General features: G+C 46.4%; 1 protein-coding gene across 2 annotated transcripts in view; it reads right to left on the bottom strand.

The window, feature by feature from the left end:
- LOC116983715 (solute carrier family 23 member 1-like) overlaps positions 1-19931 on the bottom strand; it is a 38856-nt gene extending 18925 nt beyond the window's left edge. The window contains exons 1-6 of one of the 2 annotated variants that reach the window (XM_033037486.1): positions 19802-19931; positions 15239-15385; positions 14714-14871; positions 3764-3923; positions 536-717; positions 61-181 (exon numbers count right to left, since the gene is read on the bottom strand). In XM_033037486.1, the coding sequence (XP_032893377.1) occupies positions 61-181; positions 536-717; positions 3764-3923; positions 14714-14871; positions 15239-15298 (681 nt within the window). In that variant the 5' untranslated portion in view covers positions 15299-15385; positions 19802-19931. Of the gene's footprint in view, positions 1-60; positions 182-535; positions 718-3763; positions 3924-14713; positions 14872-15238; positions 15386-18950; positions 19121-19801 lie in introns of those variants that run through there. The other variant, XM_033037485.1, reaches the window with a different exon arrangement.
- Positions 19932-20962: the final 1031 nt, after the last annotated feature.

Here is a 20962-nt window from a genome sequence, read left to right as displayed (position 1 = left end):
TTCTTTCATGTTAACTGTTTACTGAGTCTATATTTGTACGTAAATATTACTGATACATACCGGGAACATTTGGAAAATGTTCATCCAATTAATGTGACACTTTTTACTCCTGCTGAAAGCAGGAAGTGGTACAGGCACATTCCGCAAATATTGGGAGAATAGGACAATGAAGCCGGTCGTCCTGAAATACAATTTTATCCACATGAAAGTTAATGTTCAAATGCATCCTGAACAATTCTTATTGTAGTTGTAAAAATCCATAACTGGTTAATTGGAACTCTGTTGTCACCGAGTCTGTGCCGACCATCGATCCCCGCACACTAACACTATCCAACACACACAAACACACACTAGGGACAATTTGTACATTTACACCAAGCCAATTAACCTACAAACCTGTACGTCCTTGGAGTGTGGGAGGAAACCGAAGATCTCGGAGAAAACCCACGCAGGTCACGGGGTGAAGGTACAAACTCCGTACAGACAGCGCCCGTGGTCGGGATCGATCCGGGTATTGGGACCGTTGCGTACTTACATGCCTGCGATGCCCCAGTGGGCACCTGCATCGTTGCCTGCCGTGTCGAACAACGACAGCCCAATGAGGGAGATGGTCGGAGCTATGGTTAAAGGGCCCGTGTATCGCATTAAATATCCAATCAATCCAGAAAATCCCACAAAGATTTGGAAGCAAGCTGCCACCATGATGGCTCCCTGAATCTACAAACAAATGAGATGATCTGGTTAGAACGCTGCTTTGAAACATATAAGATTGTTAAGGGTTTGGACACGCTAGAGGCAGGAAACATGTTCCCGATGTTGGGGGAGTCCAGAACCAGGGGCCACACATAGTTTAAGAATAAGGAGTAAGCCATTTAGAACGGAGATGAGGAAACACTTTTTCTCACAGAGAGTGGTGAGTCTGTGGAATTCTCTGCCTCAGAGGGTGGTGGAGGCGGGTTCTCTGGATGCTTTCAAGAGAGAGCTAGATAGGGCTCTTAAAGATAGCGGAGTCAGGGGAGAAGGCAGGAACGGGGTACTGGTTGTGGATGATCAGCCAAGATCACATTGAATGGCGGTGCTGGCTCGAAGGGCCGAATGGCCTCCTCCTGCACCTATTGTCTATTGTCTCGTACCCAAGGCCAGGTGAAACCAAGCAAAACAGTCACTCCGACATTCAAAAAACCGATTGGTTGAAAGATGCGGCGGCATGGAAACGGCCCAGCGAGTCCGTGCCGACCATCGATCGCCCGTTCACACTAGTTCCATGCTATCCCACTTTCTCATCCGCTCCCTACACACTAGGGGGCAATTTACAGAGGGGCCGATTAACCCGCACGTCTTTGGGATGTGGGAGGAAACCGGAGCACCCGGAGGAAACCCACAGTGTCACGGGGAGAACGTGCAAACTCCGCACAGACAGCACCCACGGTCAGGATCGAAGCCGGGTCTGTGAGGCAGCGGCTCCACCCACTGCACCGCTGTCCTCACATCAACTATTTACTGAAATGACAATGTAAAATTCATATTTGAAACTGTCCATTAGATAAATAGATTATATCTGTCTATTTCCTTCTGTGGAGAACCCACCCGGTGGCGCTGGTGCTAGCTGCCTCCGCCTTCAGTCCGCTATCTTTTAGTTTTTTTTTGTTATGTTTGAAGTGCGTTTTTTTGTGGGGATTTTTATGTCTTTACGTGGGGGGAAGAGGGTACGGTAAGGGGGATTCCGTCCTTCAGTCGCTTCCTGGAGAGGATGCGACTATTATTCGAGTCGCATCCTCGCATCCCCTCGCCCCCCCTCCCCCGCCTACCTACTGGATTGGCTTGGCCTTTCCTGCCGGGATCGACCAGAGCTCCAGCAGCAGCAGCAGCAGTGGTGGGGACAGCGCTGGATACATCGCGGGGCGGGCGATGCCTTACCGGGGATCGCCGTTTGGAGCTCTGGAGCGCTGGGCCTGCTGCACCGACATGGCGGAGCTGTGGTTCGCGGAGCTCCCAACGCGGGCGGCGATGACCAACATCGCGGGACTTTGGACTTCGGGAGCCGGGGACTCCGGTGGGAGGCGGCTGATCTGGAGGTCCGGGCCGCTGAGGAGGATGTTCTCCGTCGGGGATCGGCGTCGGAGTTCCATCGTTCCCGGCGTGAGGGCCTGAGCGGCGACTGCGGGTGCTCGGGAGGCCCCCGACCACGAGTGAACATCTGGGAAGATCGGCGGGGAGGCTGGCTGGACTATGGCACCTTCCTCAACTTTGGTGCCGCTGTGGGGTCATGTTGTGTCGTGGACTTCTGTGTTTGTGCTTTTTTTAAATATGTGTTTGCTTTATTTATTATTTATTTTTATGTTACTTGACTGTAAGGAAAATCCATTTTGTTGTCTCTTATGAGATAATGACAATAAATTGAATACAATACAATACAATCCAGGAAGCATGCGAAAGAATAGAAACATAGACAATAGGTGCAGGAGTAGGCCATTCGGCCCTTCAAGCCTGCACCGCCATTCAATATGATCATGGCTGATCATCCAACTCAGTATCCTGTACCTGCCTTCTCTCCATACCCCCTGATCCCTTTAGCCACAAGGGCCACATCTAACTCCCTCTTAAATATAGCCAATGAACTGGCCTCAACTACCTTCTGTGGCAGAGAATTCCACAGATTCACCACTCTGTGTGAAAATTTTTTTCCTCATCTCGGTCCTAAAAGATTTCCCCCTTATCCTTAAACTGTGACCCCTTGTTCTGGACTTCCCCAACATCGGGAACAATCTTCCTGCATCTAGCCTGTCCAACCCCTTAAGAATTTTGAAAGTTTCTATAAGATCCCCCCTCAATCTTCTAAATTCTAGCGAGTACAAGCCGAGTCTATCCAGTCTTTCTTCATATGAAAGTCCTGACATCCCAGGAATCAGTCTGGTGAACCTTCTCTGTACTCCCTCTCTATGGCAAGAATGTCTTTCCTCAGATTAGGAGACCAAAACTGTACGCAATACTCCAGGTGTGGTCTCACCAAGACCCTTTTAGTTTCTTTTAGTTTTACTGGTCTGGACTAACACAAGCTCGTTGCATCAGGTACTTTCCAAAGAAATAGTTTTGTTTAACTTATTTGATTGTCACGTGTACCGAGGTACAGTGAAAAGCTTTTTTGTTGCATGCTATCCAGTCAGCGGAAAGACTATACATGATTGCAATGGAGGCATTTACAGCCTATAGATACATGATAAGGGAATAACGTTTAGTGCAAGGTAAAGCCAGTAAGGACAGATCAAGGATAGGGGTGGGAGATTGCAACCTTTTCCACCCTGTTTCGACGAACGCAATCGACCTGGCGTGCACAAACAGAAGATCAAACGGAACAATGTGGTTAAGAAGAAACTGCAGATGCTGGAGAAATCGAAGGTAGACAAAAATGCTGGAGAAACTCAGTGGGTGCGGCAGCATCTATGGAGCGAAGGAAATAGGCGACGTTTCAGGCCCGAAACTCTGAAGGAAATAGGCAACATTTCGGGTCAAAACCTGGATGGAAATAGGCAACGTTTCGGTCCGAAACCCTGAAGGAAATAGGCAACGTTTCGGGCCGAAACCCAAAAGGGTTTCGGCCCGAAACGTTGCCTATTTCCTTCGCTCCATAGATGCTGCTGCACCCGCTGAGTTTCTCCAGCATTTTTGTCTACCATCAAACAGAACAGGTCGTCTTACAACTTTAGGCTGTGCATGCCATACTCAAGAAGGAGAAGGGGGATAGTCCAAGGGTGGCCTCTCGTACCTCTCGCAGGCGTATCTGCCAGATTTCAATGAAGACAGGATCGCTGACATTGACCAGGGTCTTGTTGGAGGTCCAGGCTGGGCATTTATAATCGGGCAAGGACATCATGGCCAAAGTGGGAGCCAGGAAAGCAAAGGTCCCTCCTTGAATGATGGGCAACCTGTAACAAAGACGGCATTCCGGTCAACGTTCCTTTCCGCGCAAAGATCACATTTACTCCAGTTATTCACCTCCCCCACACAACATCGAAGGGATCGACAGGAGGAGGCTCTGCCTCGAAAGGCAGCCGGCATCATCAAGGACCCGCACCACCCCTGGCCACGCTCTCGTTTCACTCCTGCCATCGGGAAGAAGGTACAGGAGCCTGAAAACCGCGACCACCAGGTTCAGTATCAGCTTCCCACCAACAACCTGTCAGTCTCTTGAACACTGACCTCAACTTTCAAGTCAAGTAAGTAAGTAAGTTTATTAGCCAAGTATTCACATACAAGGAATTTGCCTTGGTGCTCCGCCCACAAGTAACAACATGACATACAGTGACAGTTACGAATGACTCAGAAAACACTAAACATTGATAATAATAAAACATTAATGATAAAAAGGGAGGCTACATAACACACAAAAACATCGGGCTCCCCAATCCTGACACAATACATTGGTTTTACCGTTAAGGTTCACAAATCAGTTGATTTATTGGTGGTCAGTAATAAAGCAAATAGATTCCTCTATCAATGTTTACTCTTCTAATTATGAGTCATGATTTGATTTTTGATTTTTTTTTGATTATACCTTTAATAATCCTTTACAGGAAATTACAGTGCCACGACAGCTTCAAGACAGACATAACACCACACATTTCCTCAAATGGCTTCCATACTTAACAAGTTAAAATACAAGTTAAAATACAAGTTAAAATACAATTAATTAAAAAAAAAGTGCAGTTATTTATGCGCATTATATAACCTTATAGCAGCTGGTAAACAGGACTTCCTATGTCTCTCAGTTTTGCACATTGGTGCAATCAGCCTCTGACTGAAGATGCTGCTCTTGATCACCTTCAGGGCATGGAGTGGGTGAGTGGGGTTGGTCATTATAGAACCTAGTTTGTTCAGAGTTCTGGCCTCTGCCACCTGCTGGACCGTTCGTTGCTCAGCCCCGACCACTGAGCCGGCCTTCCTGATTAGCTTGTCCAGTCTGTTTTTATCCGCTATACGGGCGCCATCTCCCCAACAGGCCACAGCAAAAAAACAGAGCACTGGCCACCACTGAATGGTAGACACTGCACAGTAGGGGTTGGCAGATGTTAAATGACCTCAGCCTCCTTAAAAAATACAGTCGGCTTTGTCCCTTCCTGTACACCGCCTCCATATGACACTTCCAGTTCAGCTCACTGTCAAGCTGCACCCCAAGGTACCTGTGGTTAGCGACCACCTCCACCTCAGTGCCCTTAATGGTGATTGGTGTTGCTTGAGTCCTCCTCCTCCCCCTCCTGAAGTCCACAACTATCTCCTTTGTTTTTTTGGTGTTAAGATGGAGGTTATTGTGTGCACTCCACTCCACAAAGTTACTTATTATGTCTCTATACTCCTCCTCATTGCCCCCTTTAATGAGGCCGACAACAGCTGTATCATCCGAAAACTTCTGCAAAAAGCAGCTGTTGGTGTTACATTGGAGATCCGCTGTGTAGATGGTAAACAGGAACGGAGCCAGCACAGTTCCTTGTGGAGCCCCTGTGCTGCTCAAGATGGTGCCCGAGACACTGTTCTGTAGGCGCACGTACTGTGGTCTGAGGGAAAGGTAATCCAAACACCACAGTACCAGTGATGGATCCACTTTCATCTTCTCCATCTTCTCCCCTAGCAGTCGGGGCTGAATTGTGTTGAAGGCACTTGAGAAGTCAAAAAAAGTAATCCTTACAGATGCATCAGTAGTGTCCAAATGTGTGTACACCCTCTGCAGCATGTAAATGAGGGCATCATCGACACTGATGTTAGGCTGATATGCAAACTGTAAAGGATCCATTTGATTTGACACACTAGTCCTGATGTAGGAAAGGACAAGTCTCTCAAATGTCTTCATAATATGTGAAGTGAGCGCTACTGGTCTGTAGTCATTGTGGAGAGTGGGATGGGTCTTCTTTGGGACAGGTACCAGGCAAGATGTTTTCCACAGCCTTGGAACCCTCTGTAGACGCAAGCTCAGGTTGAACAGGTGTGTTAGAATACCACACAGCTCTGAAGAGCAAGTCTTCAGTAGCCTTGGGCTGGTGTCATCAGGCCCCACTGCTTTCCCTGGCTTCAGTCTGTCCAGCATCACCTTGACCTGAGCAGTATGAAGAGTCATGGGTGGGGCTGCCGGTGGAGTGGGAGGTGGAAAGAGGGGACTCCGTACAGGTGACATCTCAGGAGTGATGGAGAGAGGGATGGGAGGTGGAGAGGTGGAGAGATTTAATTGCTTGTGATTGATAACACTTGTTACATCTACTTTCACAGACACCTTTCTCATTTAATTCTCATATAGAGGATACCAGTCTTTCTTACCTTTAATTTAGTTTAGAGATACAGCGCGGAAACAGGCCCTTCGGCCCACTGAGTTTGTGCTGGCCAACGATCCCGATGCACTAACTCTATCCTACACACATTTGGGACAATTTATAATTTTACCAAAGTCAATTAACCTGCAAACCTGCACGTCTTTGGAGTGCGGGAGGAAAATCATGATTGAATGGCGGAGTGGACTCGATAGCCTACATCTGCTCCAATGACTTGAATTTTTGATCCGCCTGTCCAAATGCTTTTTAAATGCTATTATAGTACCTGTCGCAACTTGTTCCATACTCCTCTGGCAGTTTGTTCCATACATCCTTCACCCTCTGTGTGAAAAAGCTGCCCCTCAGGTTCCTACTAAATTTCTCCCCTCTCATCTTAAACGCAGGTCTGCTGGTTCGTGATTCCCCTACTTTGGGGAAAAACAATCCACCCTATCTGTTCCCCTTGTGGTTTTATACACCCCTCTCAGCCTGGGGCATTTTGTTTGGTATTGTACCGTCTGTTTTGTAATTTGAAACCGTGTTCTTAGATTTGCACAAAGAACTTGGCAAACATTTTTTCTTAAATGCCGAAAAGACATTCTTACAGTAGTTGCAAGAGAGATTAGCCATGCCCACATCTGCCAGGGGTCACTTTGGTTTAAAATAAAGCTCCCTCTGTCTCTCACTGGTACATGACATAGAAACATAGAAACATAGAAATTAGGTGCAGGAGTAGGCCATTCGGTTCATCCAACTCAGTATCCCGTACCTGCCTTCTCTCCATACCCTCTGATCCCCTTAGCCACAAGGGCCACATCTAATTCCCTCTTAAATATAGCCAATGAACTGGCCTCGACTACCCTCTGTGGCAGAGAGTTCCAGAGATTCACCACTCTCTGTGTGAAAAAAGTTCTTCTCATCTCGGTTTTAAAGGATTTCCCCCTTATCCTTAAGCTGTGACCCCTTGTCCTGGACTTCCCCAACATCGGGAGCAATCTTCCTGCATCTAGCCTGTCCAACCCCTTAAGAATTTTGTAAGTTTCTATAAGATCCCCTCTCAATCTCAGAACTGCTGTAGCTTTGGGAGCAACAACAGCAGCAGCAGCGGAAGATTAGCAAGAGATACGACTGATTGGCTCTAGCCCAAGTGGGAGGAGAGAAGTTTGTAAATTGGTAAATCAGGCCATTTATCAGTCAATTTAAGTAAGACTGCTCTTAGGGAGCGGCAGTGAGTGAGCGGCCTTGTGAGTGAAGTGCCCTGTGAGAAAAGTGTGAGTCTTTGGTTCGAGAGTCTTCGGCTTAGGGGAGGAGACTACGCAAAACACTGCAGAGGGAGAGACGAAAGAAGGAGATGTCAGGCAAGCTGATTCAGTGTGATGCTTGCAGTATGTGGGAGGTCAAGGACACCGCTGGTGCCTCTGGCTGCTACAAATGCGAAAAGTGCATCCAGGTAGAGCTCCTGAAGGGCCGTGTTGGGGAACTGGAGAAGCAAGTGGATGACCTCCGGTTCGTCCGAGAAACGGAGTCGTTCCTCGACAAGTCCTACAGTACGATTGTTACACCTAAGGTACTGGAAGAGAGAAGGTGGGAGACAGTGAGAATGGGAGGGAAGCATGGAATGCCAACGTCCCCGGGGGTTGTACCTCTTGTGAACAGGTTCACCCACTTAGAAGCCGTCGGGACAGAAGAGGTGTTTACACTGGGCGGCAGACTGGCTTGTGATGCGAATAGGGCTGTTGAGCCAAAACCAAAAAGGCCTAAGGCAGGCAACGCCATTGTAGTAGGAGACTCCATTGTGAGAGGTACGGACAGGGGTTTCTGCGGCAACAGACGGGATGCGAGGATGGTGTGCTGCCTTCCTGGTGCCAGGATCCAGGATGTCACGGACAGAGTGCAGAAAATCCTCAAGGGCGAAGGTGAACATCCGGAAGTGGTAGTGCATGTTGGCACAAACGATGTCGGAAAGAAGGGGATGAATATTCTGCAGCGTGACTTTGGAGAGCTCGGAAAAATGCTGAAAAGCAGGACCTCCAGGGTTGTTATCTCCGGTTTGCTTCCAGTTCCTCGTGCTGGCGAGAGCAGGAACAGGGAGATACGGGACCTGAACGTGTGGCTGAGGAACTGGTGCACGGGGCAGGGATTTAGATTCTTAGATCACTGGGATCTGTTTTGGGGTAAGGGGGAACTGTACAAAAGGGACGGATTGCATCTTAACAGGTGTGGGACCAGCATTCTGGCAGGCAGGTTTGCCACTGCTACACGGGTGGTTTTAAACTGAATAAGGGGGGTGGGGTGTCGAATGGGCTAGTGGAGGATGGAGTTAAAGGGAAAGGGTTTCTTAAATGTGTGAGCGTAGAGACAGAGGGGTGTAAAATGAGGGTAGAAGCAATAGGTAGCAAGGTGAAAAGTAAAAGTGGCAGGCCGGAAAATCCAGGGCAAAAATCAAAAAGGGCCACTTTTCAACAAAATTGTATAAGGGGTAAGAGTGTTGTAAAAACAAGCCTGAAGGCTTTGTGTCTCAATGCAAGGAGCATTCGTAATAAGGTGGATGAGTTGAATGTGCAGATAGCTATTAATGACTATGATATAGTTGGGATCACGGAGACAAGGCTCCAGGGTGACCAAGGCTGGGAGCTGAACATCCAGGGATATTCAATATTCAGGAGGGATAGAGAGAAAGGAAAAGGAGGTGGGGTAGCGTTGCTGATTAGAGAGGAGATTAATGCAATGGAAAGGAAGGACATTAGTTTGCAGGATGTGGAATCGGTATGGGTAGAGCTGCGAAACACTAAGGGGCAGAAAACGCTGGTGGGTGTTGTGTACAGGCCACCTAACAGTAGTAGTGAAGTTGGAGATGGTATCAAACAGGAAATTAGAAATGCGTGCGACAAAGGCAAAACCGTTATAATGGGTGACTTCAATCTACATATAGATTGGGTGAATCAAATTGGCAGGGGTGCTGAGGAAGAGGACTTTTTGGAATGTATGCGGGATAGTTATCTAAATCAACATGTAGAGGAACCAACGAGAGAGCAGGCTATTTTAGACTGGGTATTGAGTAATGAGGCAGGGTTAGTTAGCAGTCTTGTTGTACGTGCCCCCTTGGGCAAGAGTGACCATAATATGGTTGAGTTCTTCATTAGGATGGAGAGTGACATTGTTAATTCAGAAACAATGGTTCTGAACTTAAAGAAAGGTAACTTTGAGGGTATGAGACGTGAATTGGCCAAGATTGACTGGCAATTAATTCTAAAAGGGTTGACGGTGGATATGCAATGGAAGACATTTAAAGACTGCATGGATGAACTACAAAAATTGTTCATCCCAGTTTGGCAAAAGAATAAATCAGGGAAGGTAGTGCATCCGTGGATAACAAGGGAAATCAGGGATAGTATCAAAGCGAAGGATGATGCGTACAAATTAGCCAGAAAAAGCAGCATACCGGAGGACTGGGAGAAATTCAGAGACCAGCAGAGGAGGACAAAGGGCTTAATTAGGAAAGGAAAAATAGATTATGAAAGAAAACTGGCAGGGAACATAAAAACTGACTGCAAAAGTTTTTATAGATATGTGAAAAGAAAGAGATTAGTTAAAACAAATGTAGGTCCCTTGCAGTCAGAAACGGGTGAGTTGATCATGGGGAACAAGGATATGGCGGACCAATTGAATAACTACTTTGGTTCCGTCTTCACTAAGGAAGACATAAATAATCTGCCGGAAATAGCAGGGGACCGCGGGTCAAAGGAGTTAGAGGAATTGAGTGAAATCCAGGTTAGCCGGGAAGTGGTGTTGGGTAAATTAAATGGATTAAAGGCCGATAAATCCCCAGGGCCAGATAGGCTGCATCCCAGAGTACTTAAGGAAGTAGCTCCAGAAATAGTGGATGCATTAGTAATAATCTTTCAAAACTCTTTAGATTCTGGAGTAGTTCCTGAGGATTGGCGGGTAGCAAACGTAACCCCACTTTTTAAGAAGGGAGGGAGAGAGAAAACGGGGAATTACAGACCAGTTAGTCTAACATCGGTAGTGGGGAAACTGCTAGAGTCAGTTATTAAAGATGGGATAGCAGCACATTTGGAAAGTGGTGAAATCATTGGACAAAGTCAGCATGGATTTACAAAAGGTAAATCATGTCTGACGAATCTTATAGAATTTTTCGAGGATGTAACTAGTAGCGTGGATAGGGGAGAACCAGTGGATGTGGTGTATCTGGACTTCCAGAAGGCTTTCGACAAGGTCCCACATAAGAGATTAGTTTACAAACTTAAAGCACACGGCATTGGGGGTTCAGTATTGATGTGGATAGAGAACTGGCTGGCAAACAGGAAGCAAAGAGTAGGAGTAAACGGGTCCTTTTCACAATGGCAGGCAGTGACTAGTGGGGTACCGCAAGGCTCAGTGCTGGGACCCCAGCTATTTACAATATATATTAATGATCTGGATGAGGGAATTGAAGGCAATATCTCCAAGTTTGCGGATGACACGAAGCTGGGGGGCAGTGTTAGCTGTGAGGAGGATGCTAGGAGACTGCAAGGTGACTTGGATAGGCTGGGTGAGTGGGCAAATGTTTGGCAGATGCAGTATAATGTGGATAAATGTGAGGTTATCCATTTTGGTGGCAAAAACAGGAAAGCAGACTATTATCTAAATGGTGGCCGACTAGGAAAAGGGGAGATGCAGCGAGACCTGGGTGTCATGGTACACCAGTCATTGAAAGTAGGCATGCAGGTGCAGCAGGCAGTGAAGAAAGCGAATGGTATGTTAGCTTTCATAGCAAAAGGATTGAGTATAGGAGCAGGGAGGTTCTACTGCAGTTGTACAGGGTCTTGGTGAGACCACACCTGGAGTATTGCGTACAGTTTTGGTCTCCAAATCTGAGGAAGGACATTATTGCCATAGAGGGAGTGCAGAGAAGGTTCACCAGACTGATTCCTGGGATGTCAGGACTGTCTTATGAAGAAAGACTGGATAGACTTGGTTTATACTCTCTAGAATTTAGGAGATTGAGAGGGGATCTTATAGAAACTTACAAAATTCTTAAGGGGTTGGACAGGCTAGATGCAGGAAGATTGCTCCCGATGTTGGGGAAGTCCAGGACAAGGGGTCACAGCTTAAGGATAAGGGGGAAATCCTTTAAAACCGAGATGAGAAGAACTTTTTTCACACAGAGAGTGGTGAATCTCTGGAACTCCCTGCCACAGAGGGTAGTCGAGGCCAGTTCATTGGCTATATTTAAGAGGGAGTTAGATGTGGCCCTTGTGGCTAAGGGGATCAGAGGGTATGGAGAGAAGGCAGTTACGGGATACTGAGTTGGATGATCAGCCATGATCATATTGAATGGCGGTGCAGGCTCGAAGGGCCGAATGGCCTACTCCTGCACCTAATTTCTATGTTTCTATGTTTCTATGTAATCTCCTAAATTCTAGAGAGTATAAACCAAGTCTATCCAGTCTTTCTTCATAAGACAGTCCTGACATCCCAGGAATCAGTCTGGTGAACCTTCTCTGCACTCCCTCTATGGCAATAATGTCCTTCCTCAGATTTGGAGACCAAAACTGTACATAATACTCCAGGTGTGGTCTCACCAAGACCCTGTACAACTGCAGTAGAACCTCCCTGCTCCTATACATCTGACAGGAAATATCTCTAACGGATGCTGCATACCTAGAGAGAAAAGATGCAACGAAGAAAAGATTCAGAATTAAAGGGCGCACCTTTAGAAAGGAGATGAGGAGGAATTTCTCCAGTCAGAGAGGGTGGTGAATCTGTGGGATTCATTGCCACAGACGGCTGTGGAGGCCAAGTCAAATTTTTTTTTTAAGTCAGAAATTGACAGATTCTTAATTAGTACGGGTGTCGGGGGTTATGGGGAGAAGGCAGGAGAATGGGGTTGAGAGGGAGAGATAGATCAGCTATGACTGAATGGCGGAATAGACTTGATGGGCCGAATGGCCTAATACTGCTCCGGGAACGTAAGACCTTATGAATAAGTCACTACTGATGGAAAAAAATGATGTATTGTTTGTCACTGAAGTCTTTAAACACTTCTCAGGGCATGTGATGGGAATTGATAGATGTTTTAGCCTGAGCCACAGTTCACAGGTGATGGCCATTCACCTCTTTGAGAAATTCAACAAAAAGCAATTCATTTCAGAATTAACTTTCTACATATATTGCTGTCCCGTGATCTAGGTTGGCTTAGATAGAACACAGCACAGGAACAGGTCCTTTGGCCCACAATGTCCATGCCAACATGATGCCAGGTTAAACTAATCTCCTCTGCCCGCACGTGATCCATATCCCTCCATTCCTGCGTATCCATCTTGTATCCCGTACCTACTGAAGACTCCACCAGGAACTATACTGGAAGTTGGACAAGTTTTTTTATGTACTGGACAATTTTTTTTACATTTTTCCAAGCCAATTAGACCACAAACCTGCACGTCTTTGGAGTGTGGGAGGAAAGCGAAGATCTCGGAGAAAACCCACGCAGGTCACGGGGAGAACGTGCAAACTCCATACAGACAGCGCCTCCAGCAGATTGTTTAAGAAGGAACTGCAGATGCTGGAAAATCGAAGGTAGACAAAAGTGCTGGAGAAACTCCATCCTCAAACTGTGACCCCTTGTTCTGGACTTCCCCAACATTGGGAACAATCTTCCTGCATCTAGCCTGTCCAACCCCTTAAGAATTTTGTAAGTTTTTATAAGATCCCCCCTCAGTCTTCTAAATTCTAGCGAGTACAAGCCGAGTCTATCCAGTCTTTCTTCATATGAAAGTCCTGCCATCCCAGGAATCAGTCTGGTGAACCTTCTCTGTGCTCCCTCTATGGCAAGAATGTCTTTCCTCAGATTAGGAGACCAAAACTGTACGCAATACTCCAGGTGTGGTCTCACCAAGACCCTGTACAACTGCAGTAGACAGGGCCTTGGTGACGTGCAGGTTTGGAGGTTAAATCTTCTGTGATTATGTCCTGACACTTGGTGCCCCCGTGACACAGCATTTACAGAAGGTCCGAGTGCCCCATTGAACCTTGCTCTCGTTAACCTTTCACGCAGGTGAGATCAGCAGCTGTTTCACACATTCTTTGACCGCACCCTCTCCTAGCTCTGGTGAAAGGCCATTGACCTGAAACGCTGGCAATTTATCTTTCTATCCGTGCTACTTGACCTGATGAGTGTTTGTGGCACGATCTGCTTTTTATTGTCGATCTCCAAAGATTTTATGACTTTGAGAAAAACATTTTTCACACAGCGAGTGGTGAATCTGTGGAATTCTCTGCCACAGAAGGTAGTTGAGGCCAGTTCATTGGCTATATTTAAGAGGGAGTTAGATGTGGCCCTTGTGGCTAAAGGGATCAGGGGGTATAGAGAGAAGGCAGGTACAGGATACTGAGTTGGATGATCAGCCATGATCATATTGAATGGCGGTGCAGTCTCGAAGGGCCGAATGGCCTACTCCTGCACCTATTTTCTATGTTTCTTTGTGATAAGGCACGGTGGCGCGCATCTGGAGCTGCTCCAGAGACCCGGGTTCTTCCTGACCGCGGCTGCTGCCCGTACAGAGATTGCACGCTCTCCCCGTGACCGCGTGGGTTTCCTCCCGCACTCCAAAGACGTGCAGGTTTGGAGGTTAAATTGTCCCCGATTGTGTAGGATAGAACGAGTGTGCGGGGATCGCTGGTGGTTGAGGAATCAATGGGCCGAAGGGCCTGTTTCCGTGCTGAATCTGAACCAGGATCTGAAGAGGATTTCAGTATAGGAGTAAAGAGGTTCTTCTGCAGTTGTATAGGGCTCTGGTGAGACCACATCTGGAGTATTGTGTACAGTTTTGGTCTCCTAATTTGAGAAAGGACATCCTTGTGATTGAGGCAGTGCAGCGTAGGTTCACGAGATTGATCCCTGGGATGGCGGGACTGTCATATGAGGAAAGATTGAAAAGACTAGGCTTGTATTCACTGGAGTTTAGAAGGATGAGGGGAATCTTATAGAAACATATAAAATTATAAAAGGACTTGACAAGCTAGATGCAGGAAAGATGTTCCCAATGTTGGGCGAGTCCAGAACCAGGGGCCACAGTCTTAGAATAAAGGGGAGGTCAGTTAAGACTGAGGTGAGGAAAAACTTTTTCACCCAGAGAGTTGTGAATTTATGGAATTCCCTGCCACAGAGGGCAGTGGAGGCCAAGTCACTGGATGGATTTAAGAGAGAGTTAGATAGAGCTCTAGGGGCTAGTGGAGTCAAGGGATATGGGGAGAAGGCAGGCACGCGTTATTGATAGGGGACGATCAGCCGTGATCACAATGAATGGCGGTGCTGGCTTGGAGGGCTGAATGGACTCCTCCTGCATCTATTTTCTATGTTTCTATGTAACTAAACAAAAGATAAAGGTAAAATATTACGATGTAGTTTGCTAACTCACCTGACACCAAACAGAACTTGAAGCAGCGTGCAGAATCCTGACACAAAGAATATGGTGCTGATGAGTTGACTCTGGGTGATGTAATCATGTTGTAAGCAGATCACTCGGGTTAGTATGAGAGGAATGGCCACAATACTGCCCAAAGCCGTCAGGAAATGCTACGGAAAATGTCGTTACACACAGAAGTTTAGTCTCCGTTCAATGGCGGTTCACCATCACATTTGCCTAAATACGCAGGCAAACGGAATCAAGGGATACGGGGAGAAAGCAGGAACGGGGTACTGACTTTTGGATGATCGGCCATGATCACTCTGGGAACTCCCCCTTTCCATACCCATTCATAAATTCATAACTTATAGGAGCAGAATTAGGCAGCCAGGCTGAATGGCGGAGTAGACTTGATGGGCCGAATGGCCTAATTCTTCTCCTATCCTTTATGAACTAATGGAAGTGTCTCCAAAACATGGCAATGCCCACTGCAGGTGAGGAATAAGCCTCGCCCCTCATTCTCTCTGCATCTCTTACCTGCGTGCCAAGGAGTATACACAAGTACCAGGGTGGGTTGTCGGTGATAAGATAGAGCATCTTGTTTGCTTCACCCACAGCTGAAGGATGGTTGCTTTTCCCACCTTTCCCGAGGGTGCGGGCGTGATGTGTGCTTTCATCGTCATCCTAAGTGGACAAGAAAGAATATCTCTGCATGAGAACTCGACGTTAAAATGGTATGAACAATGAATTTTCCAATTCTAGGTGGCAACCTCCCTTTCCCCACCCCCCTCTCCCCCCCACCCCCAAACTCTCCCCTGTATCACCAAAGAGGCATCATCGAGGGCCTGGATCGCCTCAACACAGAGGAAGAACAAGGAAGGAAGAGACAAGCACTTTAAGACTTTTGCCTTCCACCACAGTGAGGAGGGAGGTGCCTGGTGAACTCACTGTGGTGGATGTTAAACTGTGTTCATCGTGTGTTTTGTTGATTTGTTCTATGTTATGACTGCAAGGTTCAGAATTTCGTTCAGACTGAAAGGTCTGAAACATAGAGAATAGGTGCAGGAGGAGGCCATTCGGCCCTTCGAGCCAGCACCGCCATTCATTGTGATCGTGGCTGATCGTCCCCTATCAATAACCCGTGCCTGCCTTCTCCCCATATCCCTTGACTACACTAGCCCCCCAGAGCTCTATCTAACTCTCTCTTAAATCCATCCGGTCTGAATGACAATAAAGGATACTTTGACTTTGACTTAACTGACTTTGTTTAAGAAGGAACTGCAGATGCTGGTTTCAAAACCAAAGATAGACACAAAACGTCGGAGTAACTCAGCGGGCAACTCTGGAGAGAAGGAATGGGTGACGTTTCGGGTCGAGACCCTTCTTCGGACTCAGAGTCAGGGGAAAGGGAATCGGGAGGTCGAGAGATATAGAACTAGTGAATGATAGGTACGTCAAAAAGTAGCGGTGATAAAGGAAACAGGCCATTGTTTGCTGTGTGCTAGGTGGGAACGAGACGCTGGTGCGACTTGGGTGGGGGAGGGACGGAGAGAGAGGGAATGCAGGGGTTACTTGCAGTTTGGAGAAATCAATATTCATAGCCCTGGGTTGTAAAACTGAATGAGTAAAATTGTAACTGAATTAATTTTGTTTATTTCATGTACCGAGATACAGTGAATAGCCGTGTGCTGCCCAGTCAAAGAAAAGACTATGCTAATGAATGCTAACATTAATAAATAATAAATAATAATAATAAATAATAAATACTTTATTGATCCCCTCAGGGAAATTCAGATGTCCAAAAGCCAACAACCAACAATTCCACACGTTCAGAACAAAAGCAGACAAAAAAAACCATAAAATCAAAGGTCTACACCTCTCGATTCCCTTTTGCCTGACTCTCAGTCCGAAGAAGGGACTCGACCCGAAACGTCACCCATTCCGTCTCTCCAGAGATGCTGCCTGTCCCGCTGAGTTACTCAAGCCTTTTGTGTCTACCCTCTAATCCGGGCAGCATCCCGACGAAGCTCGTTGGCCCTCTCTCTCCAGAGCTTCCTGTAATGGTTCGGCCAGTTCTGCACACAAGGCTCCAAATGCGGAGCACCAGGGCATATTCCTTGTATGTGAATACTTGGCCAATAAACTTATTCATTCAAAGGTAGACAAAGATGCTGGAGAAACTCAGCGGGTGCGGCAGCATCTATGGAGCGAAGGAAATGGGCAACGTTTCGGGGGCGAAAACCGGAAGGAAATAGGCAACGTTTTGGGCTGAAACCCTGAAGGAAATAGGCAATCGGATACAGACGGAGCTTTGTAAGTCGACAGATAATCTCATGTTCCCATGATCAACAGAACTATGATCTTGGCTGAAGGACAAGATTCCTGTGAGTATTTTAACTGTTTCCATTGCCAGTGGAAGAAACGAACCTCCCGTGTATCATGCAGGTTTAGAGATACAGCGTGGATACAGGCTCTTCAGCCCACCGAGTCCCCACCGACCTTCGATCGCTAGTTCTACCTTATAGAAACATAGAAAATAGGTGCAGGAGTAGGCCATTCGGCCCTTCGAGCCTGCACCGCCATTCAATATGATCACGGCTGATCATCCAACTCAGTATCCTGTACCTGCCTTCTCTCCATACCCCCTGATCCCTTTAGCCACAAGGGCCACATCTAACTCTCTCTTAACTATAGCCAATGAACTGGCCTCAACTACCTTCTGTGGCAGAGAATTCCACAGATTCATCACTCTCTGTGTGAAAAATGTTTTTCTCATCTCGGTCCTAAAAGATTTCCCCCTTATCCTTAAACTGTGACCCCTTGTTCTGGACTTCCCCAACATCGGGAACAATCTTCCTGCATCTAGCCTGTCCAACCCCTTAAGAATTTTGTACGTTTCTATAAGATCCCCCCTCAATCTTCTAAATTCTAGCGAGTACAAACCGAGTCTATCCAGTCTTTCTTCATATGAAAGTCCTGACATCCCAGGAATCAGTCTGGTGAACCTTCTCTGTACTCCCACTATGGCAAGAATGTCTTTCCTCAGATTAGGAGACCAATACTCCAATACTGTACGCAATCCCACTTTCTCATCCACTCCCTACACACACTAGGGGGTAATTTACAGATGGCAATTAGTCTACAAAACCCGCACGTCTTTGGGATGCGGGAGGAAACGGGAGCATCTGGTGGAAGCCCACGTGCGACGTGCAAACTCCACACATGGACGCGCCTGAGATCAGGATCGAACCCGTGACTCTGGCGCTGTGAGGCGGGCAGCTCTACCAGTTGTGCCACTGTGCTGTGGCCATTTCTAATGGTTCTTTGTTATCATGTGTACCAAGTGACATTATTTTTTGAATGATATGCTGACATAACCCGATACAGTTCAGAATAATCGCCTGATGTATTTTACTTTGTATATTTACTTAGAGTCCGTGTCAGGATGTCAGATTGTGCACTTTGTATGCTCAAGTTGGATGGTTTGCCCTGTCCACCCGCAGACTCCATCATTGGCATATCCTTATTTATAAGACTCTCCTCGGTGTTCTTCCTTCATACCTGCAGAAGTATGTAATTTGAAAAAGCACAGGAACTTATCAGCTCCGCTCTGAGGACTTGTTCTTACTAACTGTACCTAAAGTCCGTACTGAACTGGGGAAAAGGGCATTTAGTTATGCTGCTCCCTTCGCATGGAACCAGCTGCAGAATGAACTGAAACTTAAGGAGCTGGTTTCTATAAACAGATTTAAATCCCTTCTTAATGATGTTGAAGCGGGCTCTTCTGTCTGTACATGCTTTGTTTGATGATGTTCTGACTGTGACTCTATTTATATGTTCTCTGTTGTTTTTTTTTAATTATTGTCCGTAACTGTGGAACTGTGCTGCTGCCTGTCTTGGCCAGGACTCTCTTGTAAAAGAGATTTTTAATCTCAATGAGACTTATCCTGGTTAAATAAAGGTTAAATAAAAATAAAAAATAAAAAAATTAGTAAATCTCCAATATATGTAAAATATTACAGTTATATTATCAATTTACATTATTAAATAATGCGAGCTGAATAATCTAAATAGCAAGCAAAATAATTAATTACATAAGTTGTTTTTAGGATTTAGGAACTTATGAATTTATGGATAATCTAAATAGCAAGCAAAATAATTAAGAAAATCAAAGTTTAGAATGAGTTTTTTGTTGATTTTTTCCCCTTATTATTTAATGGAATGCATTGATAAATAAAATGTTACTTACTGGATAGCCGTAATTATCCAATCCATTGAGTTCTTTTTCTGAAGGCATCGTACTTGAAGGTAGAGGAGTGCCGAGGAATTCACTCACATCCAATCTTTCAGAAGGACCGGCAGAGAGGATTTAATTCCTGAGCACGTCAAAGAACCGTGTAAACTCGGATCGAGTCTGGTGCGAAGTCACACGGTCGTAGACTGTAATAGCCGAAGAAAGTGCAGAGGAAATAAACCTGGATTTTGCAGTTTAATCAATCAAGTCTGCAGTTTGAACTAACTAACTCCACCCATAGTTAACCAAATCAGTCATGTAACTGCTCAGATAACTGCCAGTTGAGTCATTCGCACTGTAATGAAAGGAAAATGTTTCTGACGTCGTTTATACAGGACTTGTCCCTAGTGTGTCAGGGCAGGTCGATTGTCCCACATGTGGAGGTTGGTGCTGGTGTACGCAGGTTGAAATCCCCACCTTCAGTGTCCTGGTGGTGCACCACAAGCTTCATTGGACCAGCCATATCCAGGAGTAGGTAGACAAAAATGCTGGAGAAACACAGCGGGTGCAGCAGCATCTGTGGAGCCAAGGAGATGGGCAACGTTTCGGGCCGAAACCCTGAAGGAAATAGGCAACGTTTCGGGCCGAAACCCGGAAGGGTTTCGGCCCGAAACGTTGCCTATTTCCTTCGCTCCACAGATGCTGCTGCACCCGCTGAGTTTCTCCAGCATTTTTGTCTACCTTTGATTTTCCAGCATCTGCAGTTCCTTCTTAAATAAATAAATAGCATGCAGGATTGGCGCAATAAAATGTTATTTACCTGTCAGGTGTACAATTTGAGGAGGAAATTTCAACCAAATTTGTACCAGATGTATTTATTGGCTGCAACAGAACCCAATCCTTGGCCCCCAGCTTCAACAACAAACTATATATAAAGTACCGGTTGCCAAGGAGCAATCGGATACAGACGGAGCTTTGTAAGTCGACAGATAATCTCATGTTCCCATGATCAACAGGACTATGATCTTGGCTGAAGGACAAGATTCCTGTGAGTATTTTAACTGTTTCCATTGCCAGTGGAAGAAACGAACCTCCCGTGTATCATGCAGGTTTAGAGATACAGCGTGGATACAGGCTCTTCAGCCCACCGAGTCCCCACCGACCTTCCATCGCTAGTTCTACAACATAGAAACATAGACAATAGGTGCAGGAGTAGGCCATTCGGCCCTTCGATCCTGCACCGCCATTCAATATGATCACGGCTGATCATCCAATTCAGTATCCTGTACCTGCCTTCTCTCCATACCCCCTGATCCCTTTAGCCACAAGGGCCACATCTAACTCCCTCTTAAATATAGCCAATGAACTGGCCTCAACTACCTTCTGTGGCAGAGAATTCCACAGATTCACCACTCTCTGTGTGAAAAATGTTTTTCTCATCTCGGTCCTAAAAGATTTCCCCCTTATCCTTAAACTGTGACCCCTTGTTCTGGACTTCCCCAACATCGGGAACAATCTTCCTGCATCTAGCCTGTCCAACCCCTTAAGAATTTTGTACGTTTCTATAAGAAACCCCCTCAATCTTCTAAATTCTAGCGAGTACAAACCGAGTCTATCCAGTCTTTCTTCATATGAAAGTCCTGACATCCCAGGAATCAGTCTGGTGAACCTTCTCTGTACTCCCTCTATGGCAAGAATGTCTTTCCTCAGATTAGGAGACCAATACTCCAATACTGTACGCAATCCCACTTTCTCATCCACTCCCTACACACACTAGGGGGTAATTTACAGATGGCAATTAGATCATGGCAGTTGGATGATCAGCCATGATCATATTGAATGGCGGTGCAGGCTCGAAGGGCCGAATGGCCTACTCCTGCACCTAATTTCTATGTTTCTATGTCTACAAAACCCGCACGTCTTTGGGATGCGGGAGGAAACGGGAGCATCTGGTGGAAGCCCACGTGCGACGTGCAAACTCCACACATGGACGCGCCTGAGATCAGGATCGAACCCGTGACTCTGGC

The sequence above is a fragment of the Amblyraja radiata genome, chromosome 19 (assembly GCF_010909765.2).
Source record: "Amblyraja radiata isolate CabotCenter1 chromosome 19, sAmbRad1.1.pri, whole genome shotgun sequence".
NCBI lineage: Eukaryota > Metazoa > Chordata > Chondrichthyes > Rajiformes > Rajidae > Amblyraja > Amblyraja radiata.
The sequence above is the reverse complement of the archived record's forward strand: the minus strand, read 5'-3'. Positions and strand labels throughout refer to the sequence as shown.